The 18,764-nt window shown below is 43.0% G+C and overlaps 1 protein-coding gene across 4 annotated transcripts in view; it reads left to right on the top strand.

The window, feature by feature from the left end:
* Positions 1–6,662: 6,662 nt before the first annotated feature.
* Positions 6,663–18,764, top strand: part of SLC33A1 (solute carrier family 33 member 1) — a 30,492-nt gene continuing 18,390 nt past the window's right edge. For 2 of the 4 annotated variants that reach the window (XM_041733913.1, XM_041733914.1), the window contains exon 1: positions 6,676–7,782. In XM_041733913.1, the coding sequence (XP_041589847.1) occupies positions 7,005–7,782 (778 nt within the window). In that variant the 5' untranslated portion in view covers positions 6,676–7,004. Of the gene's footprint in view, positions 7,783–18,764 lie in introns of all 4 variants that reach the window. The other 2 variants (XM_041733915.1, XM_041733912.1) reach the window with 2 other exon arrangements.

Below are 18,764 nucleotides of genomic sequence, written 5' to 3'. Positions count from 1 at the left end.
ATGGACAGTATCATCAGTGTGAGACTGGTTGGTAAATTCTAGCAAATCCATACAGTGGATGTGTTCACCCTTTCTGTCATTCAAACATGATAACGGAGAATGGGAAAATAGGAGGTCGAGGAATAGAAAGCAAGAAGGGATTGTGGCTACCACGAGAAGGGGTTCGTGTTGGACAGTTTCACCAGCTTCACCAGAGCAGGTGGATCAGGGAAGACCAGGGAAAAAAATATTGCCAGAGCACCTGGGTGGTGATATTACCAGAAGTGAGGAGTAAGGGGCATTGAGTATGCAAAGGCAACAGCTATTCATAGTCGTACTGGCTAAAGGTTCCATGCAGTGTCAGTCTTGTTTTCTTTTCTTTTCTTTTCTTTTTTTTTTAAGATTTATTTATTTATTCATGAGAGACAGAGAAAGAGAGAGAGGCAGAGGGAGAAGTAGGCTCCATGCAAGGAGCCCAATGTGGGACCCAATCCCAGGACCTGAGCTGAAGGCAGACGCCCAACCGCTGAGCCCCCCAGGCCTCCCTCCGTCTTGTTTTCATAGTGAGAGGTGCCCTGAGAGCCTAGTGGGAGAGCATGCCTCAGTTTGTAGAGAAGTCAGTGTCTGTCCCACAAGGCTACCCCGAGGTCTTCTGAGAAACAGCAGTTTGGGCATGGCTTAGCAGTGGAGGCTTGTTTCTGCTCCATATGGCGTCAGTGAGCAGAGCTTACCTTGGGCTGGAGGATCCACTTCCAAGATAGCTCACGCCCATGGCAACCGAGTTGGTGCTGCTGACTGGCCGCTCAGCCAGCAACTGAGAGCCATGGGCCTTAGTTCCTTTCCAGATAGTTCTACCCTAGTGCATGGTACTCAGTTCCAAAAGAGATTGTCTCAAAAGACAGAAAGTTGGAAAATGCCAGATTCTCAAGACCTAGACCTGGAAACTAGTCTCATATCACCTTGGCTGTATTTTGGTGGTCAGTTGGAGAGTCTAGATTCCAGGGAAGGGACACAGACTCTACCTTTCAAAGGGAGATGTGATAAAGACTTTGGAAGCCATGTTTTAAAACTGCCACATCAAGTTCAAGGAAATCAATTTCAGTTATTGATGCATCCTCTAAAAAGCCCGGAGAGGGGATCCCTGGGTGGCTCAGTGGTTTAGCGCCTGCCTTTGGCTCAGGGCATGATCCTGGACTCTCTCTCTCTCTCTCTGTCTCTCATGAATAAATAAATAAAATCTTAAAAATAAATATATAAAAAACAAAAGCCCTGAGAGTTTAAATGTGGAGAATATATTATGTATGACTAGCTGCCCTACTACTAGGTGTAATATCTGGCCTCACACTACATTGTCACCTGCATCTCAGTTAAACCAAGATTACAGCATATTCCGTATTGGAATTTCCCAACCAATCCCTCACCTCCAACTTGCTTTTGGTCAAAATTCAGCTCTATGGGATAGGAGAGCCTTTGCCTGAAAAGCATTTGGTGTCTTTTTGATGTGGTATTATCGGCTGAATGTCAGCTCTGGATAGACATGTAGTGACATTTAAACCTCTAGCATGGGGCTCTTAACTGGCTCAGTTGGTAGAGCATGCAACTCTTGATCTCAGGGTCCTAAGTTCAACATGGGGGTGTAAAGCTTACTTTAAAAAAAATAAGAAAAGAAATAAAAAACAAAACTCTGGCAGATGAGTTTTGGGGAAAAGCATAAAGCATAAAGACAATCATAAATATCATGAGACATTTGGAAACTATTTTGTATTTAGTTTTTTAGTCATCCTGGACCTAACTTGAGAATGAATATCAAGGATCAGTTTGATCAACTTTTGTTAACCAAGTGGCCTTTAAAGAAAATTGATCTGAGGCACCTGGTGGCTCAGCGGTTGAGCATCTGCCTTCAGCTCAGGTGGTGATCCTGGGGTCCTGGGATCAAGTCCTGCATCGGGCTCCCCACAGGGAGCCTGCTTCTCCTCTGCCTCTCTGTGTCTCTCATGAATAAATAAGTAAAATCTTAAAAAAATATTGACCAATTGTTTCCCCCCTTTTAATGGGTACAAGACATATTAGTATATGGGTACATGGACTCTCTTGGCTGGCCTGTAAAAAGTCAAGGGCAATTATATTATTTTGAATTATTTTATTTTTTAAAGATTTCTTTGAGTAGGGGAGAGAGAGAGAGCACAAACAGGGGGAGGGAGAAGCAGACTCCACTCTTAGCAGGGAGCCCAATGTGGGGCTTGATCCCAGGACCTGGAGATCATGAACTCAGCTGAAGGCAGATGCTTAATGGGCTGAGCCACCCAAGCACCCTGGAACAATTTTAGATAACAAATTTCTATTAGTCTGTTGATTTTCTTATTTGTGTCAAGTCACATTTTCTTATTGTGTCATGGTCCAAACCACAAGTTTTGATTTGGAAACTTCTAGCCAATTTTGACTCCTGTACCCTGGATTCCTAGTAAGTTAACTGGGCTTTTAAAAATAAGTCACTGAGAGGTTTCTTATGAATTCTGGAAAGACAGGATGACCAAAGTACAGTCATGGTTGGTGTGGTAAATATATGAGATTTGTAATATAACAATATCCCTCCGTTGGCACCTCCACCTGAGGTTAGCCAGAACTGGGTCATTTCCTTCATGAAAACGTATCAATCTAAAAATGCTTTAAAATTTGCATTTTAATAAAAATAAAAATTGCATGTGATTCTTAACAAAATAGAAGAAAACTTCCCTGAACTTGAAAAAAGTTTTTTTTAAAGATTTTATTTATTTTTTGTGAGAGAGAGAGAGTGAGCACACATGAGTGGGGGGAGGGACAGAGGGAGAAGCAGACTCCCCGCTGAGCAGGGAGCCAGGTGCAGGGCTCATCGCAGGACCCGGGATCATGACCTGAGCTGAAAGCAGGCACTTAACTGACTGAGCCACCCAGGCGCCAGAGAAAAGATCTTTATCTTCAGATTGAAATGATTCACTGATTCCCAGCATGACAACTTTAAAATATGTCTACCAGTTGTTTGATATTCCTCCTTTCAAGATGTGAAACTTAAAAAAAAAAAAAAAAAAGTCGTGAAACTTTATTCTCCTTCCCTTGAGGGTAGGATGGGCTCCTTTTTCTTTCCCATACATCACTTGCTCTGAGGGAAGCCAGTTTCCATTTCAGAAAGACACCTGAGCAGCTCTACAGAGACTCACATAACAAGGAACTGAGGCCTCCTGCCAACATCCATGTGATTGAGCCGTGTTGGAAATGGATCCTCCAGCTCCAGGCAGGGATTCAGATGACTGAAGCCCCAGCTCACATCTTCACTGCAACCTCATGAGAGATACTTAGCCCGAACCAACCAGCTAAGCCATATCTGAATTCCTAATCAAGGGACGCCTGGGTGGCTCAGCGGTTTGGTGTCTGCCTTTGGCCCAGGGCATGATCCTGGAGTCCCTGGATCAAGTCCCACGACGAGCTCCCTGCATGGAGTCTGCTTCTCCCTCTGCCTATGTCTCTGCCTCTCTCTCTGTGTTTCTCTCATGAATAAATAGACAAAATCTTAAAAAAAAAAAAAAAATTCCTAATCAATAGCAATCATGAGATAAAATGATTATTGTTTTAAGATGCTAAATTTCGTTTTGTTTTTTTTTTAAGATGCTAAATTTTGGATTAATATGATAGATGATAACTGAAGGATTAAGATTTCTAAAAAAATAAAAAATAAAAAAATAAAAAAGATTTCTAAAAATAAGGGCACATCTAGAAGTTAGAGAAAAACCCTTACAAACATTAGGCAGAACAAGCTACTTACAAATAAACAAAATCTGATGAAAGATTTTTTTTTTAATATTGACATTTTATTATGTATTTTTTCTTTAAAAATTTTTAGAAATATTTTAGTTAAATTCAATTTGCCAACACACAGTATAACACCCAGTGCTCATCTCATCATGTGCCCTCCTTAATTGATGAAAATTTGTTAATAGTAATAACGGAAGCTGTAACTCAACAACAACGTTTAGACAAGCAAAGATTCAGTTTACCTATACATCTCATTTTCAAAAATAATGGAAGAAATTTTCTGATTTTATAAAAATGGAATAGAATTTAATATGACTACCCCTTAAGATCCTAGGGCAAGATAAAGGATATAGAAAAAGCTATCAAAAAAAAAGAAAAAGCTATCTTACAATATTTAAGTTAAGTGGATGGAGACAGTCTGAATAATTTGTAATATGAGTCTTGAAATAGAAATAATTTCCACTTTTAGGGGATCCCTGGGTGGCTCAGTGGTTTAGCACTACCTTCCGTCAGGGCGTGATCCTGGAGACCCTGAATCGAGTCCCACATCCGGCTCCCTGCGTGGAGCCTGCTTCTCCCTCCTCCTGTGTCTCTGCTTCTCTCTCTCTCTCTCTCTCTCTGTCTATCATAAATAAATAAATAAATCTTAAAAAAAAAAAGAAAGAATTTCCACTTTTATAGTGTAGTAGTAAGCTTTCTAATACATAATACATCATTCAACAAGTATTTACCTATAACTTACTATGCATATGTACTTTAAAAAAAACATTTTAGCAAGTTTGTGGACTTTGAAGCTCTTCTTTAAAGAATGCAGGTTCAGGGCCACCAGATTATTGATTTTGATTCAGGTCATAATCTCAGGGTCATGAGATCAAGCCCTGCTGGGAGTGAACCTGCTTAAAATTCTCCCTCTCTTCCTCCCCCTCTGCTCCTCACCACTTCCTTGCTCTCTCTGTCTCTGTCTCTCTCAAAAATAAAGAATGCAAGTTCACAGTCCAGTCCCTCAAGAGTTACAAAAAAATCTCCTGAAACACTGCATACAATTAGTTTTCAAGAATGTAATATCTGCATAGTTTAGTTTATTGTCTAAAATCTACGCTACATTTAACTGACATGTAAGTTTTTTTCTTTTTTTAAGAATTTATTATTTCTTCATGAGAGACACAGGGCGGGGGTGGCAAGCAGAGACAGAGGCAGAGGGTGAAGCAGGCTCCCTGCAAGGAGCCCGACGGGGGACTCGATCCTGGGACCCCAGGGTTACGCCCTGGGCCGGAGGCGGATGCTCAACCGCTGAGCCCCCCAGGCTGCCCACATGTAAGTTTTTTTGTTTTGTTTTGTTTTAAGATTTATTGTTTTTGAGAGAGACCAAGTGCACACACAGGTGTGGGAGGAGCAGGGAGGAGAGGGAGAGAGAGTCTTGAGTAGCACCCAGAGAAGCCAAGAGCTCCACAGGGGGCTTGATCTCACTACCCTGAGATCTTGACCTCGGTGGAAATCAAGAATTGGATGCCTCCCCGCTGAGCCACCCTGGCATCCCACAAATGTGTGACTTTTTGTTTTTTGTTTTTGTTTTGTTTTTAATGTTTTAATTTTTATTTATTTATTTATTTATTTATTTATTTATTTATATTTTATTTTTTTGACTTTTTGTGTTCAAATGCTAACGTCCATCTTCAGGAAACCGACCTTTTTCTTCTTCATAATGTTTAGATGCAGAAGCTAGTGCATCATGTGTATTTGGGAGGGGCCAGCAATAAGAACATGTTTTGTCTTTTATTATTTTTTAAAGATTTTATTTATTTATTCACGAGACACACAGAGAGAGGCAGAGACACAGGCAGAGGGAGAAGCAGGCTCCACGCAGGGACCCCGATGTGGGACTCGATTCAGGGTCTCCAGGATCACGCCCTGGGCGGAAGGTAGTGCTAAACCACTGAGCCACCCAGGGGATCCCCATGTTTTATCTTTTATTTCACTTTTTAAAATATTTTATTTATTTATTCATGAGAGACACACACAGAGAGGCAGAGACCCAGGCAGAGGGAGAAGCAGGCTCCGTGCAGGGACCCGATGCAGGACTGGATCCCAGGACCCCGGGGTCACGCCCTGGGCCAAAGGCAGGTGCTCAATGCTGAGCCCCCCCCAGGGATCCCCATGTTTTATCTTTAAATGGTGTGACTTCGGGCCTGTTTAAGTGTAGGTCGTTCCTGGCTTTAGTATTAGCTTTCCAATGGCAAACCACAGGGAATAGAAGACTTGCAACACGAAGCTCTATGGGTGTTTCCTCTACGTTGCCAATAATGCTAGTGGCTCCCTGAGGCTCTTTTCTCTTGTCATTTCAAGACTTGCATCTATGTCGAGTTAACGTGAAACAAAATTTTAGCACCTGCGTCTTGTAGGGCGCTTTGCGTCCCCCCTAAATAAGAGGGATGCAAGGAAGCTTATGAGTGCGATGCACGCCGTGCACGGAGCTGAGCCACCCCGGGGCCCCGCGCGGGAGCAAGGGCTGCAGGAAAGCGAGCCCACGCGCAGAGCGGCTACACCTCTCCACCTGTCCGGTCAGCCCGGCCTCTGGGCCCTCCTCGGGGGAAGCCGTGCCTGCGCCTAAAGACCCCCTGCGTCACCTGCAGCCCCTCCGCTTCCCGCCTCCGGCCGCTCCACCGAGGCCCCGCTGCACCGCACAGGTGCAGGGCGAGCATCACCCTCCACAGCCCTCGGAGCAGCAGCTGGCCCCGCCCCCGGGCCCGCCCCCGGGCCCACGTGACCGCGCCGGCCCAATCACCGAAGCCCACGCTTCGGTGCGAGCCCCGTGCGCTCCCAGGGGCGGAGCTCGCGCGGCGCCCCGCCCAGGCCGCGCGGGTGCTTCCGCGTCACTCGTCCCGCGAGGCCGCGGTCTCCGGCGTCGCGGGTTCCTAGGCCGCGTCGTTTCCGCGCGCGGCCTCGGGAGCGCGCCCGGGATTGGCCTGCTCTGGAGGCGGCGCGGGACCCGTGTGCGCCTCGGACCACTTCCTGAGGCGCGAGGCCGGAAGTCCCCTGGTGCTTCCGGAGCCCCGCGGGGAGGGAGGGTGCCGGCGGCCGGCGGCGGCGGCGGTGGCGGCGGCGGCGGCGGCGGGAGCAGGAGGCGGGTCGGGAGGCTGGCCGTTCGCTGGGTGCCGCCGCCGCCGAGGGCCCGCTTCCCCCGCAGCGCCACGGCCTGCCCTCGCCCCTGAGCCCCGGCAGCCCTCCGCGTCGTCCCGGACATGTCGCCCACCGTCTCCCACAAGGACAACAGTCGGCAGCGGCGGCCGGGGGCTTTCAACCACCCTCTGGACATGAAGAGCGGCCCGCTGCCGCCGGGCGGCTGGGAGGACCGTCCGCAGGAGGTGGCGGGCGCGGAGGGCGACAAGGAAGCCCTGCTCGTGCGGGACGCCGGCCCCGGCGAGCCCCCCAGGCCGCCGCGCGGCTGCCGCGCCGAGCTGAGCAGCGTCCTGCTGCTGCTGTTCCTGTACGTGCTGCAGGGCATCCCGCTCGGCCTGGCGGGGAGCATCCCGCTCATCTTGCAGAGCAAAAACGTGAGCTACACCGACCAGGCCTTCTTCAGTCTGGTCTTCTGGCCCTTCAGCCTCAAGCTGCTCTGGGCGCCGCTGGTGGACGCCGTGTACCTGCGGAGCTTCGGTCGTCGCAAGTCGTGGCTCGTGCCCACGCAGTACACGCTGGGGCTGTTCATGATCTACCTGTCCGGCCAGGTGGAGCGCCTGCTGGGCGGCGCGGGCGGCCGGGGCCCCGACGTGACCGCCCTCACCGTGACCTTCTTCCTGTTCGAGTTCCTGGCGGCCACGCAGGACATCGCCGTGGACGGCTGGGCGCTGACCATGCTGTCGCGCGAAAACGTGGGCTACGCCTCCACGTGCAACTCGGTGGGCCAGACAGCGGGCTACTTCCTGGGCAACGTGTTGTTCCTGGCCCTGGAGTCCGCCGACTTCTGTAACAAGTACCTGCGGTTCGAGCCTCAGCCCAGGGGAATCGTTACTCTCTCGGGTAGTGTATTCCGGCCACACAGCGCTCGCGGGTCGGCTCACCTTAGCGTTTGTGAATCCTTGTGATGGTGTGTGTGTGTGTGAGGTTGCAGGCCATGTCCTGGTTCAGTCGGCTGGAGATTATTTTTGTGGGAGATAGCCCTGAGGTTGAGTCTTCTTTTTCTAATTTTTTTTTAAAAGATTTTATTTATTTATTCATGAGAACACAGGCAGAGGGAGAAGCAGGCTCCCTGCGGGGAGCCCCACGTGGGACTGGATCCTGGGGCTCCCGGGGTCACGCCCTGAGCTGAATGCAGGTGCTAAACCGCTGAGCCCCCCCCCCCCCCCCCCCGGGCTGCCCGTGGTTGAGGTTTCTGCTAAAATGAGCTGCTTCAGCCGGAATGACTACATGAGAGGCGTCGTCGTAAAGGATGAGCACCCCGCAACCAGCGGGGAGAGGCAGCTCATCCAGTAAGGCTGTTGTGTGATGGCACAGCAAAATTCTCCGTCCTAGGGAGCTGTTGACCCTGGCTCAGTACATGGATGCTAGGGTGAAGGCGTGAATCCAGCCCGACTCCCGTGGTTCACATTTTCCTTGTCTTGGATTGAGATTTCTTAGTTCATTCCTCCCCGTCCCCCCCACCCCCACCCCCGCTGGTGTACCAAGAGTCCTGCTGTCGCCCTTCTGGGGAATAGAATAGCGTTAATTCATTCAGCCTTAATGAGTTGGCCGAGGGACAAGAGTTCTAAGGGCCTCCGATGAATAAAGCAGAAAAGAAGAGAGTCCAACCCACAAAGAATGTGGGGGATGGGGGACAGGGAGTAAACATTTATGGGGAGCTCAGGGTTGCTAGCTTGTGAGAGTCAGGCTTCACCCTGCAGATGACATTTGACTTTGGAGAATTACAAAATCTGCTGGAGTGGACAAGCGGGATTCCAGGATGCAGAACACCAGGTGAAAGTGCGCTGAAGCTGCAAAGTACAAGGAGGTACAGGACAGGGACACCTGGGTGGCTCAGCGGTTGAGCGCCTGCCTTTGGCCCAGGGCGTGACCCTGGGGCCCCCGGATTCAGTCCCAGATTGGGCTCTCTGCCTGGAGCCTGCTTCTCTTTCTGCCTGTGTCTCTGCCTCTCTCTCTCCCTCTCATGAATTATTAACATCTTTAAAAAAAAAAAAAAAAAAAAGAAGGTACAGGACAGTGCCCTTGGTGTTCAGAGTGCCTGAAGCAGTAATTGTGGGGCCTGGGTTCAGGACGTGGTGCCGAGAGGGCAGTTGTGACCTGATAGATTAGTAAGATTTTCTTGAATTGCTATGAGAAAGAATTTGAAGTTTATCCAGTAAGCAATTTTGTGTAAGTTCTACAAAATAATCCCTTTTTCTGAATGAGTAAAATAAATGACCTTGGAAGGTTTTCTGAGTTTTTGTTTTGTTTTGTTTTCCCTAAGCTTTCCTAACAATTAGGAAACAGAAGTAAAATTAGCAATATCACGAATAACCAACATCAGGAATATGGTAAGAATTCTTCATTCTGATAATGACTGTAATTGATTCTTTTGAAATTTACGCACTTCAAGTTTCTCTTATTTTCCTGGTACTAGCTTGGGGATTCCAGACAGGGTACGTGTTGGAGGTAACTGTGTGTGGCGAGGGAAGTGTAAGGGTCATATAATAATATTTGGGGAGTGCAGGGGACAGAGTGATTATCTCTTGAGATCTTACACACCTCCTCCATACCCTGCGTCTTGTAAGGGATCCCCTTTCTACCTCCTCAGACTGTTAGTGAGTCACTACTACTGATGAAACGAAAAGTACACTTTTTCTTAGTTTGGCTGGAGGCCGAAAATGGTTCAGAGATGCTGCTTGCACTTAAAACAGATTGGTCTCGAAGTGTCCTGGGGTCCCGCTCCTGCTCTGTGGATAATCCTCTGCCTAGAAATAAATACTGGGTGAATGCATCGTATTAGCACCTTATTGCTTTTTATGTATCTTTTTATTTTTGTCCTGGGCCTGTTCATGTCACCAGGAAGGACTAGTGAGATGATATATCACTTCACATGAGAAAGCCTCAGAAGAGATACCAAGATTTAAGAGGTTGTGGAAACCGAATTACTAACTAGGTGAATTAGAGCTTTCTCTTAAGTATAAGAGTAATTGATAAAACCTCATTCCATGGAGCCATTATGCATTCAGGAGCCGTGTTAATTACATCCTTTCTTCACCACAACGTTCCCCCATGGGAATATCAAAAATGTGTCACCATTGGACTTTTATTTACACTGATACGATTTTATTTTTTTTTGGATTTGTTATTTTGTAAGGCTGTTTGTTCAGTGGAATTTGAACTCTCCTCCAGGAAATTGTAAAAATAGCTTACTTTTTAATTTAACTTTTTCTGTCTATAGTAGACTGCTGTTTTTAGTTCAAACATTTCACTAAGATTCAAAGAGTTTTCATATCATAACTTTGGATCTTTCTGGAATTTAGTAGCAGTATAACAAAAAATAAGAAAAACAGCGGTTTTTAGAAATGTTAAGAGCACAGAAAGAATCATGAAGAAAATTGCTTACAAATGTTTAGAAAGTCAAAAGGCATAATTATTTTTTAGAATTGCAAAGTATATTCTCTGATTAACACTTTGTTTTGAGTTACAGATAAATAGAAATGGAATATATTCAGAAAAAAGTTTTTGCCATTTAGAAAGCAGGAATCTAAATAACAAATTTAGAACATGAAGAATAAGACAAGAAAAATCCCTTAGAAGCAAAACCTTGATTATGCTGAGGTTGGCTTTTTGGTGCTTCAGGGATCCAAGGCAGTCCTGAATTCAGAAAGGAGGTTATTTTTTTTGTCCTGCTCCCGTTGGTTTTTAAGGATCTTTAGGAACAAAAAGAAAACCCTTTGGGCTGCAAGAGATGATGAAAGTAACCCAGAAGAGCACAGAGATTAGTATACTCTTTTATCACTTAGAAAGATCGTGTATTTCAATTCCTTTTTTTTTCTTTATTTTTCATTTATTTTTTTATTTTTTAAAATATTTTATTATTTATTCATGAGAAACACTGAGAGAGAGGCAGAGCCACAGACAGAGGGAGTAATAAGCAGGCTCCATGCAGGGAGCCCAACGTAGGTCTTCATCCCACGTCTCCAGGATCAGGCCCCAGGCTGAAGGCCGTGCCAAACTGCTGAGCCACCTGGGCTACCCCCCCCCCTTTTTTTTAATAATTTAGATTCTGATTTATATTTTTGGAAGCTGATTTTTTTAATTGGGGTAAAATTGGCATATAATAGTCATAGTTTCAGGTGTATAACAATTCAATTTTTATATTCGATATGGAGCAGTCACCACAATAAGTCTAGTAAGCATCTCAATACATAAGTTCCTTTTTTTTAAAAGATATTTATTTATTTATTTATTTATTTATTTATTTAGAGAGTGAGTGCGTGTGCTGCAAGCTGAGGGAGAGGGCCAGAGGAGACAGAATGTCAAGCTGACTCCCTGTTGAGCATGAAGCCCTTGGCAGAGCTTGATCCTATGACCCCAAGATCATGACCTGAGCCAAAATCAACAGTCTGACACCCAACCAACTGAGCCATCCAGGCGCCTCGACCACCTCAATTTATTCTTATAGATGAAGAAACTGAGGTCAAGTGCCTTGTTGGAGGTAAAGAGACAGGATTCCCCACACTCTCTGAATGTAGAGCATTCTTAGAAAAGTTGTAAGCCAAAAATGGTGTAAAGCAAAGAGTATACATTATTTTACAAAAAAACCTATTAGTTTCTTGTAGTTGATAAGAAATTAGGAAAAACCTAAGGGAAAACCTTAAAACCTAAATGTAATTTGTACTGATTGGACTTTTCTGCCAGCACTCTAACTGCTGATGTCTAAAAACATCAGCCCACTTCTGGAATGCCTGATGGCCTAGAAATAACAGACTAAAATTTTTTTGTTTTGTTTTTGAAGTGACCGGGGACATTATTCACTCAGTGCCTGTTTGGTGCTAGCCATGTGATGGGTGTCAAAATTTGTTTAATAAGACCAGAGAATTCTCTCTCAAGGAATTTATAATGGGACTTTGCAAACCAAAATGATGGATTGGGTGGATGGACAGTGTGAATGAATTCAGTGAGTTGGTACAGGACTATAGGGCTTGGGGGGGACATTGATGGTCTGAAAAACTCATGCCCATCCAAAGGTGAGGAGTTTCAGAGGCACCCAGGTGACTTAGTCAGTTAGGCATTTGTGTTTGGTTAATGGATTGTTGGTTAGGCATCTGCCTTCGGCTTGGGTCCTGGGATTGAGCCCCGCATTGGGCTCCCTGCTCAGCCGAGGGCCTGCTTCTCCCTCTCCTGCTGCTCCCCTGCTTGTTCTCTGTTCTCTCTCTCTTCTCTGTCAAATAAATAGATAAAATCTTTTTTAAAAATTGAAAATAAGGATAGGGAGCCTTCAATTTCAATAAATTGTCTTGTGGTAGTAGGATCCTAGGATTGCTGAATCTCACCAATATTCAAGAGAAGCTGGAGCTTCCTTTTTTGTTTTATTTTGTAATTTCTGAAACATTTATTAGACTCATATGAAATACGTCTTTAGTCCAGATCTGATCTGTGAACTGGTCATCGAGGCTTACTCTAGAAGGCAGTGTTAACAATAATGAATAGAGAGGTGATTGGGATAGGGAGCAGGGTGTTTGGGTTGGGGCAGGTTAGTCTGATGCTGGAGAAGAGAGCTAAATATATTAGAGCGTATGAATTAGTTTGTCGTATAGACAGGCATGCACATATAAGAGTCAATCAGAAAAAAAGGAAGTATTTTGAAAAAACTGATGCTGAAAGAAAAGCTAATCTAACTGGTAATGATTATAGTTAAAACAATATTTGTAAGATACCCATTCTTAGAACTAGGAAGAGAGCAGTGCCAATTAATTCTTACTTAGTGACAGATTTCTTTGTCAAGCTTTCTGAAGCAGGACTTACTAATATATTTTGTGTGACCAGAAGTGCTATTTTGAATGTGGATCGGACTAACTGGCCCATTTCTAGATAGACCAGTTGTTTTTAAACAGGCCGTAATACATTCTTTAGCACGTATATCTAGACTTAAAACATTCTCCTGTATTCTCGAAAAGTAAAACTTAGAGCTAGAGAACAGATGGGCAGTTGCTGGAGATTGAATGAGCAGCTGGTGAGTGTAAGTGGATGATAACATGAGGGAGTTTTAGGGAGTGATGAAACTGTTCTGTATCTTGATTATGGTGGTGGTAATTTGAAATTTATACACGTGTTCAAGTTCATAGAACTGTAAACCAAAAAAAAGTTAGTTCTACTGTATAGTAAATCTAAGAAGTCATTGTAAAGATAAAACCTAACCCATTACCTAATAATCTCTGGGTAAATATCATACAAAGTATGTGATAAAATCCTTGAATTTAGCTACCTTTTTTGCCTTGGGTGGAACAGGTTAATAAATCTGGTGGATCTTACATCTCCATATACACAAATGGAGCAAATTTGAACTTTTTAAAAAAAAAGATTTTATTTATTTGTTCATGAGAGACACAGAGAGAGAAGAGGAGAAGCAGGCCCCATGCAGGGAGCCTGATGTGGGACTTGGTCCCCGGTCTCCAGGATCATGCCCTGGGCCGAAGGCAGACGCCAAACCACTGAGCCACCCAGGGATCCCCAAATTTGAACTTTTTTTTCAAATGCTGGGATAGTAAAGTGAGATAAGAGTAGAGGAATACTGGGTCTAGTAGATTCAGGATGTTAAAAACAGGAGCCCGCACTCCAAAAAAGAAGGTCTTAAAGCCTTTTTTCTTTTTAAAACAAAGCAAAGGAGAAATGGTACTATGTGCTTTCTTTGCCCAGTAAAGAACTGTGAGGTTGCTTTTGTATGGAAAAGTCAATTTACAAAGGACACTCTAAACTAAAAAAACTATTTGATTTTTATTTGACATATATATATATATTTTTTTTTTTAAAAGATTTATTTATTTATGATATATATAGAGAGAGGCAGAGACATAGGAGGAAGGAGAAGCAGGCTCCATGCTGGGAGCCCGACATGGGACTCGATCCTGGGACTCCAGGATCGGGCCCTGGGCCAAAGGCAGCCGCTCAACCGCTGAGCCACCCAGTCGTCCCTTGACATATATTTTATTCTGAATTTCACTTCTGTTTTTATTGAAATTTATGTGAGGTCAATTGAATTAGCCTTTATTATAATTTTATCAATGAAAGAATCATAGAACCTCACTGATTACAGGCAGTCTCCTACTTTCATTTATAGTGTTTCTGAAAACTATAATTTGAGAAAGCCAAGTAGATTTACCTTATTAAAGGGGAAGTTCTGTTCCTAGAAAATTATAGAGAAAGAATATAAAACCCCTGATTTCACCTGTTTTTTTAAGACACAATCTTGAATAAATCTGGCATTTTATACATGTTTTTTATATATATATTCTTAAAGATTCTATTTTTAAGTAATTTCTGCATCTAATATAGGTGCAGAACTCAAATTCACAACTCTGAGATGAAGAGTCACATGCTCTACCAACTGAGCCAGCCAGGTGCCTTTAGATAGTTCTTTAATTTCATTCTTTTAAAAAATTTCTTCATATTTTTAAATTTGGGGTTTATATTTTACATTGTATATACTATATTAGTATAGGAGGTCACGAGTATATAATTTATACATGATTGTGCATGCTGCAACTTTTTTATGGATGCAGCGCATATTCAAAAAGCAAGACATTAGTTCTCTTCCACCATTTCTATTCCTTGGTTTGGTGGTGTCTGTGACTTTTTTTTTTTTTTTTTTTTAAATTTCATTCTTTCCCCTCACTTTTGAATACAATCCTTAGTGGCTGAAGTCCAGTGGTGATCAATTAAAGCTAAAGAATAGGTGATTTCAACAAAGCTAAAGATTTCTATCTTTTTTGTTTGCTTTGTAATATCTTACATTTGAGGCCTACATTTCTTAATCTTAGTACAGTTTTAGAACTTTTGTGTTCTAAATAAACAAAAACAACACAAAAAACTTTTGCATTGTTAAATTTCCCATTCATTGTTTTAGACTTTTTATTTTAAAATAATTATAGATTTAACAGTAGGGTAAAGAAATGTTTAGTGGTATCCCATGCATCCTTCCCCAGGCTCCTCCACTGTTAACCTCTTAGTTAACTATAATGCACTCTCAAAACCAAGAAATTGACATTGGTATAATTCATACCCCTCTTCAGAATTCACAGGTTACACATGTATTCCTTTGTGTTTGCTTCTGTGTATGTGCATGTGAGTGGCTCCATGTTATTTCATCACATGTATCCTTTTTTTTTTAATTTTTATTTATTTATGATAGTCACAGAGAGAGAAAGAGAGAGAGAGAGAGAGAGAGAGAGAGGCAGAGACACAGGCAGAGGGAGAAGCGGGCTCCATGCACCGGGAGCCCGACGTGGAATTCCATCCCGGGTCTCCAGGGTCGCGCCCTGGGCCAAAGGCAGGCGCCAAACCCCTGCACCACCCAGGGATCCCCCACATGTATCCTTGTATAACTACCATCACCACAGTGGAGATACTCAGCTGTACCTTCATCACAAGACTCCTTTTTTTGTTGCCTCTTTGTAGCTACACCAATTTCCTCGTCTCCGTACCTAACCAGTGGTAGCTACTAATCTGTTTTCTATCTTTATAATTATGTTATTTCAGGAATGTTACGTGAATGAAATCATGCAGCGCGTATCCCTTGAAGATTAGCTCTATTCAGTTAGCATAATTTATTTGAGATTTATCCAGGTTGTTGCATCTATCAATGATTTGTTGCTTTTTATTGCTAAGAAGTATTCCATTTGTTAGAAATACCACAGTTTATTTCACCGCTCATCCATTGAAGGGGATTTGAGTAGTTTCCAGTTTTGGGCTATTTTTCTGTGAAAATAAGTCTTCGTTTCTCTGAGATGAATGCCCAGGTATTGCAAAGGCTGTTTTCTGGTAAGTCTGTTTTTAGTTTAGAAAGGAACTGCCAAACTTTTTTCCAGAATAGAATGGATATACCATGTCATCTTCCTACCAGCAATATATGAATGATCCAGTTTCTCTGCATCCTTGTCAGCATTTGATGTTACCATTTTTTTTTTTTTCATTTTAGCTCTTCTGATGTACTCTTCATCTTATGTAATAGTTTGGAATCTTCATTGTCTACTCTTATAAAAGTGTAAATTCATTTTACAAAAATTGATTTAGGAGTGTTAGGGTATAGGTTATACAAACAAGAACCTATCATAGCATCAGAGTAGAGATATATCATATATGTTTAATATTTTAATTAAAATCCATTTTAGGATTTTGTGGTTGGCCAGAACATATTTTAAAAAATTAAAAGAGTGATTCATTTCCATCCATTCAGTGATAGAGATGAAGAGTTAGCATGAGGGGCAGCCCAGGTGGTTCAGCAGTTTAGTGCCACCTTCAGCCCAGGGCCTGATCCTGGAGACCTGGGATCGAGTCCCATGTTGGGCTCCCTGCAGGGAGCCTGCTTCTCCCTCTGCCTGTGTCTCTGCCTCTCTCTCTTTCTCTCTCTCATGAATAAATAAATGCAATCTTAAAAAAAAAAAAAAAGTTAGCATGAGATGGAAACACTAAATCTGTTGGCTTCTCAGCCTCAGCCTTGCATCTTGGACTGATTATGAGCCCAAATTTTGGGACAAGATGTTGCTTAACAGTAAGATAGCTGCTTAATCCAATGCTTGATTGAACAAACAATCTCTTCTACCCTAGAGGAAAACCTTACATTGTTGGAGTTAATGAAAAGGTATGTGATCTCAAACATGGCTTTATCTTCCTAAGGGGTTAGGAAAACTAAGGGATTAGGAAGATTTCAAAATTTGCTTTATATTTACTTGATTTTTGCATTATATACTATCTTTTAAAATCCCAATCCCCTAATTAGATATGACTATATATATTGTATAGTCAAATACCATTTTTTTAAAGATTTTATTCATTCAAAAAAAAAAAAAAGATTTTATTCATTCATTCATGAGAGACACAGAGAGAGAGAGAGAGAGGCAGAGACACTGGCAGAGGGAGAAACAGGCTCCATGCAGGGAGCCCGATGTGGGACTCGATCCTGGGTCTCCCGGGCTGCATTTTTTGAGAGGGCTCACAGCATGGGTATTTTGAGCAAATGTTTCAGAGATTTGTGGCACAGAAAAGTCTGTTTCTGCTGAGACTCAGCTAGTGACCCAGGGTCGATCGCACTATTTCTGTTCTGGTTTCCTCCACTGTGAAAGAGTGTTGAACTGGATGATGGGTGTCTAAAGTCCCTTCATGCTCTAACTTGTGAAATAGATTGCTGTGCCAAAAGCAAGAAAGTGAAAGGAAGTCCTGATACTTAGAACAAATTGAAAGTTTGCTTTCCTGTCACTGACTTCTGTAGGACTAAAGTTAATTTCCATAGTGTGAGAGTTCCAGGGAGAGAACTTGATCTGAGCCAGGGATGGTTTATCAGACAATGCTTCTTAAATCTTCTGTCTCTTCTGATGGTGGCAGAGAGAGTGAACCTACACCTAGTCCAAAGGATCTGGGGACCTAGTTCAAAGGCTTGAAAGTGTGAAAGCTTTTCAAAATCTGATGTTTTATCTTTAAAAACTCTTGGAGGGGATCCCTGGGTGGCTCAAGGGTTTAGCGCCTGCCTTCGGCCCAGGGCCTGATCCTGGAGTTCCCGGATCGAGTCCCACATCAGGCTCCCTGCATGGAGCCTGCTTCTCCCTCTGCCTGTGTTTCTGCCTATCTCTCTGTGTCTCTCATGAATGAATAAATAAAATCTTAAAAAAAAAAAAAAGGCTTCCCTCTAAACTATTGAGTAAAATGGACTCTTTAGGAAGATGCACCATGTTTATATATCCTATGGGTTTGCATACCCTTCCCCATACAGGGAGATGAAAGTGAGGAAGGGGAGTACAAGTGTGCTGAAGTATCTATGTTCCAGACTTCATGGTTGGAGCTAAAATGGTATCTACTCAGGCATATCTGGTTGATAGGAAAGAGAGCCTACTTGCTGTCAGTAGGTGAATCTGAGCCTCTGGGTAATAAAATGGAAAACACTATTGCTTTATTTTATTTATTTTTTTTTTAAAAGGATTTTATTTTATTTTATTTTATTTTTTTTTTAATTTTTTATTTATTTATGATAGTCACAGAGAGAGAGAGAGAGGCAGAGACACAGGCGGAGGGAGAAGCAGGCTCCATGCACCGGGAGCCTGATGTGGGATTCGATCCCGGGTCTCCAGGATCGCGCCCTGGGCCAAAGGCAGGCGCCAAACCGCTGCGCCACCCAGGGATCCCACACTATTGCTTTAGAATCAGATCTGAGTTTAGACCCACCTCTGACACTTCATGCACTGTAATATGGTTTCATTGTGTGTAAAGTAAGAATAATAATATTTGTCTTGAAAAAAAAATAATATTTGTCTTGGAGAGTGACTTTGAGACTTATTGCACTGTCCATTGTTTTACTTTGGCATAATAGGCACTCAAGTGCTAGCTATTATATCCTTGGTTACTGGTGAATTGGCTCTTAAATTTTGCATTCATGGGAGCACTAGATAAGATCTAGTAGCTACTTAACATATTTAGTTTGACCTATAGGTCGTTGCCCAAAACTCATATTTATGAAACTTGCACATCAGCTTTGACATCTACATCATATTGATTTTACAGATAAAATACGTAAATCAAAATCAACCAAAATGTGAGTAGTGAAATATTTAGATTGTTTTTGGTAACAATAACCTTAACAGTGGTTAGTATATCAGACTATGGATAGTCTCTAGCATCAAAACTGTGTTAATAAATAATAGCCAGTAGTCCAATGATTATTACTATTTATGGTAATTGTGTTCATAAAACTTAATATTTTTTTCTGGCTTATTAATATTTTTTCTGAGCTGTTAGTTTCATTCTTTCCATATGAGCTATTGGGAAAGCTTTTGAATTAGGGCTCTGAAGTG

The sequence above is a fragment of the Vulpes lagopus genome, chromosome 19, assembly GCF_018345385.1.
Source record: "Vulpes lagopus strain Blue_001 chromosome 19, ASM1834538v1, whole genome shotgun sequence".
NCBI classification, from domain to species: Eukaryota; Metazoa; Chordata; class Mammalia; order Carnivora; family Canidae; genus Vulpes; species Vulpes lagopus.
Note: the sequence above shows the minus strand (reverse complement) of the source record. Positions and strands in the feature narration are given on the sequence as shown.